At 33.5% G+C, this 4416-nt stretch overlaps 1 protein-coding gene across 1 annotated transcript; it reads right to left on the reverse strand.

Annotated features, from left to right (window-relative positions):
* Positions 1-361: 361 nt before the first annotated feature.
* On the reverse strand, positions 362-2635 carry LOC134272644 (uncharacterized). Its single transcript, XM_062754853.1, has 2 exons — positions 2300-2635; positions 362-1724 (listed from the first exon to the last, which is right to left on the reverse strand). The coding sequence occupies exons 1-2, from the start codon at positions 2499-2501 to the stop codon at positions 517-519; spliced, it is 1410 nt and encodes a 469-aa protein (XP_062610837.1). The 5' UTR covers positions 2502-2635; the 3' UTR covers positions 362-516.
* Positions 2636-4416: the final 1781 nt, after the last annotated feature.

A 4416-nucleotide genomic window follows, 5' to 3' on the forward strand; every position in this document is an offset into this window, starting at 1 on the left:
ACGAAAAAGAAGCTGTGAAGAAGTACCAGGAAATTTCGGGACGCACAGTTTACAATAGTGGAATTTGTGTCAGTCTGGACTCCCCTCATTTAGCAGCAACCCCAGATGGTATTATTGACGATGACACCTTGATTGAAGTTAAGTGTCCATATGTGGCAAGAAACAGTTTTATTTCCTCAAAAACAGTTCCTTATATCAAGCAGTCTGGAAGTAAATTTTATTTGAATAAAACCCATGACTATTACTATCAGGTCCAAGGACAACTTTACTGTGCAGAGAAAAATGAGTGTATATTTGTTGTGTATACTTTCAATGACTTTTTGTTCTTTGCAATAGAAAGGGATGATAAATTTATTGATGAGATGAAGAAAAAATTGAATGAATTCTATGAAGATTTTTTTAAGTCTGCTCTATTGGAAAAAACTTTTTTCAAGACATATGATGGAAAATGTAGTTGCAATAAAGAAAAATGAAATAAAGACTTTTTTCTCTTATTATGTCATTTTTAATACCAAGTTATGCATAAGATGGCACTATGCAATTCTTAAAATTACACAACATGAAACAAACATAGATTATTTCTGAAGAAAGTTTTGTTTCAGAACTATTCATAGGCTCAGTCAGAATTTTGAATGTTTTTGCAAGTCCAATGATCCTCTCAATGTGCACACGTTTGCTGGATATTTTTCGGTCCTCAATCACAGTAGCACATGACATTCTGTTTTTCTTTTTGAAAAATGTTGGTGTATTTATTTGAATGTTCCTGTGTACAAACATATCCTGCACATTGAAACCTTTGTCCGCCATTATTGAATCTCCAGAATTGCACATTTCTAACAGCCTACTTCTTTCAACTATTTGACGGTCACTTGTGGATCCCCCATAAGCTGTAGAAATATAAGATGTTAATCCACCTGGTGTCGCTCCTACAAGAACTTTTACCGTGTTACGGTTTTTATAGGTAGAATACGTTGCTTGCTGTGGCTTTGGTAACTTTGGTCTTTTAATTGGACACTCTGTGCCATCTATTATCACTCTAGTATTTGGAAATTTTGTTTTAAAATCTGATGGACAGTAATATTTTACAAGATACTTTGTAGGCCAAATGTCGATTTCCTGCCATTGCTTACTCATGAATAAAATCCATGTAAAAAATATATTTGATACAGTCTTTTCGGAAACTCCAAATAATTTTGAAAGTTCAAAATTGGTCGTATGGCGCCGTAACTTGCAGAGGACTAAGAAAAATTGGTCAGGAACACTTATGTTTGAAACCTTATGATAAATATAATTCAAACAGTGAGCTGCGGGTCCTAAGGTTCTTAAAACAAAATAAAATTTAGTTAGAGTTTCCAATCCAGTATAGAAATTTACTCCAGCATCATCATTTGTAAAGTTTTCAATACTCATTGGGGGATACCGAGGAGTTTGTGTCTGTACATCAAAAAATTTAACGTCAGATTTCTGAACAGTGACTTGAATTTCTTCAGCCAAAATTTGGGTAGAGTTAGATACAATTTCCTCGGATACTTGCAGATCATCAGCTGATGTATAGATGAATTCATCTATGGAAGACGAAGCAGAAAATTCTTCTGCTAGTTTTCGTTTGATGCCTCTGGACTTGGCTCTGTCGGCTCGTTCATGTGAATGTGGACTTGGCTCTACCCAGGGAAAAATGCTTGGCACTGCAGTTTTCTTCAATCTTTTACTTAAAGGAGTAGTTCCTAAGAATTAAATTATTTAATATATCAATACTTGTTCATAGTACTAGATTATTTATTAAATAATTAATTTATAATTTGAACTAACTTTTTAAAGCAAATAAAACAAATATAAATTTACTAAAATATTTTTATTATTACAAGTATTATTGTTATAAAATTGATGTTACAAAACATGCCCATGTGTTTATTAATTCAACTAAACAGGTCAAATTTGTTTTTAAGCAGGGTGCTAATTAGACGTCAATGTCAAAACACAGTATCTTGTACTGGTAGATATGCATAAATTATCAGGAAACAGCATGTGTTCTTTTAGACATGCCTTGTGTTTATATTGTTAAAAGATAATGCGTTTGTAATTAATGACCAGTAATTGAAGTTGTCAGTGGGGAGTCTGCATGTGGCAGTGTCTGTAACGTTATCAGATTACTTCGTATGAGAGGTAAACAAGGGATTCGATATTTTAGTGCATTTCATCTAAGCAAATAAGGCATAAACATTGCTCAGAATAAAATCTATTAACATTACTTTGCACATGCTTATCAAAGATTTCAAAATAAATAAATAAATATTGTTACCATGCTGGGTTTCAGTCAAATAGTCGTCTGATTTAAAATGTGCTCTGCAAACAACAGCATGAGTTGACGGAGTCCAGCTTTGAAAACGAGTTTCACCACGTTTTATTGCGTGTATCCATGCTTTTCTTCTTAACGGATCTGTTGGAAATATATGGCCACCCCGATTACTACAATTCGGCACACAACAACAAGTTTCAGGCATGTTTTACGAGCATGTGTTTGACAGCAGATTGTTTACGTTTTTCTTCGATCGGTAACTACTGATAAGGCGCGAGGGTGTTCCGATACAGGACCGTGTTTGCCTGTGGCGCCCTCTAAAGAAAAGATAATCGGAGCAGGTTCCTAATTATTTGAAACTTGATATTTCGATCTCCCCCTTCAAATGTCAATGAAACTGTTTTAACTCACTGACATTACTTACGGTATACTGTATTCGACATGTTTTGTTTTACTTTTAAATATTAAAACGTTAGCATAAAATCAGTCTTTAATATTTACTGAAGTCGCAAACATCATAGTTAAAGTAATCTAACTGGATCTTAGGAAAAATCCTTCACCACAGCTAGGATGCCTCACATATACTCGCAATGTACCCAAAAAGTATAGACTCCTTCAAAAGGATTCTGAAGAATACTAAGAAAGATTTGCGTTGAAAATAAATACCAACGTTAATTTTATTCTATAAAACCTTTTCGAGGTTGTTTATGGTTTTTAACCTAAAAGTTAACTAATCATTATAAAGACGAAATTTCAATTCATTTTCTCAGCTCTATGTCTCAGTCCAACTTTACTCTCCGTATCCATTTTGACTTTCGAATCTCTCTGGTTTGTTCATTGAGTATGCAGTAAGTATTTTCCTTTTCTACGTAGGATATTTGTCATTATAACGATAGAATATTTTATATACAAACCTACAAGTTTAAGAAAGACTGAAATTTACAATCTCTTCAACGACTTTCGTAAGTCGATAAAAATAGAAAGGACTTGTTCCTTCACCATGGGCTCGGGACCTTGAAGTGGAAGCTGCTTGTTCTGGAGTTGAGAAATTAAAAGTTCGAAAACCTGTATCACGGCAGCTGGTCGCACGATTAAGACCCCCATCCCACTGCCCAATGTGCCTTTGTGCCAATTAAAATTAAGTATTTGAAGACCTTCAACGGCATTTAGTTACAACTTCTACATAAGTTAAAAATTCTGGATAGGGACGTAAAATAAAAATCAAGCAATCCATTATTTTAGGTACATTATATTAGTATGAAAATTAAATTGATACTTATGTAAGGATGCATAGCAAAGTGCTTGTCTGAATATTATTTTATCATTAATTATATTTAACCAAAAAACTACGTTTGGTTGAATAATAAAACATATCTAGATCGGTTTGAATGTTTTATGAGCCTTTGAGAAATAAATTACAGTTCAATCTTTCTGCTTAAATGTATTAGGTCATTAAGACAATGAGGCTTAAATGCATTCGTCACTGCAAGAGATTAATATAAGGAATCTAGGTACGAGTTTACGCCAACAAGTACATGAACAAGTGGATATATCACCACGCATATTCATGTACATAACAGATATATCACTAACAAGTAATTCTTTGCAAATACAAAAACAGGGAAGTCTGCACACCTGCGTAGTGCCTAATGTCACAACTGATGTCCGTATTTGTTTTCCATATATTTTATCTGAATTCTATATTACCAATATTATTTGCCCAATATGTTTACCATACTTTTAAGCTTGTTTAGCAGGTTTTACCTGGCGATTTAAAATCCCGTGATTTGAGAAATCAGATTGGGCGTAGCAATTGGAGAGAGCAGAAGTGTCTAAGACTGCTCAACTTTCTACGTTATTTTTGTTTAATGTTTTAATATTTCATGACCAGAGGTCCACCTATTCTGGGTAAGTGTATTTTATTCATTATCGTTAACTGTATGATTTATTGAGGGTTTTAATTCCTGAAATGGCCACAGAACTTTGTTCTATAATTTCATTCGTAAGTTAGATTCGAAGTAGTATTTGCTCATGTAAAGTATATGTCTTATAAGTAAAAGTATAAGTGTATGAGTATATGTATAATGTAGACGTAGTGTTGTATGTATAAAGTATGGCGT

The sequence above is a fragment of the Saccostrea cucullata genome, unplaced genomic scaffold, assembly GCF_032062105.1.
Source record: "Saccostrea cucullata isolate Sc308-1 unplaced genomic scaffold, CSIRO_AGI_Scuc_v1 ctg8300, whole genome shotgun sequence".
NCBI lineage: Eukaryota > Metazoa > Mollusca > Bivalvia > Ostreida > Ostreidae > Saccostrea > Saccostrea cuccullata.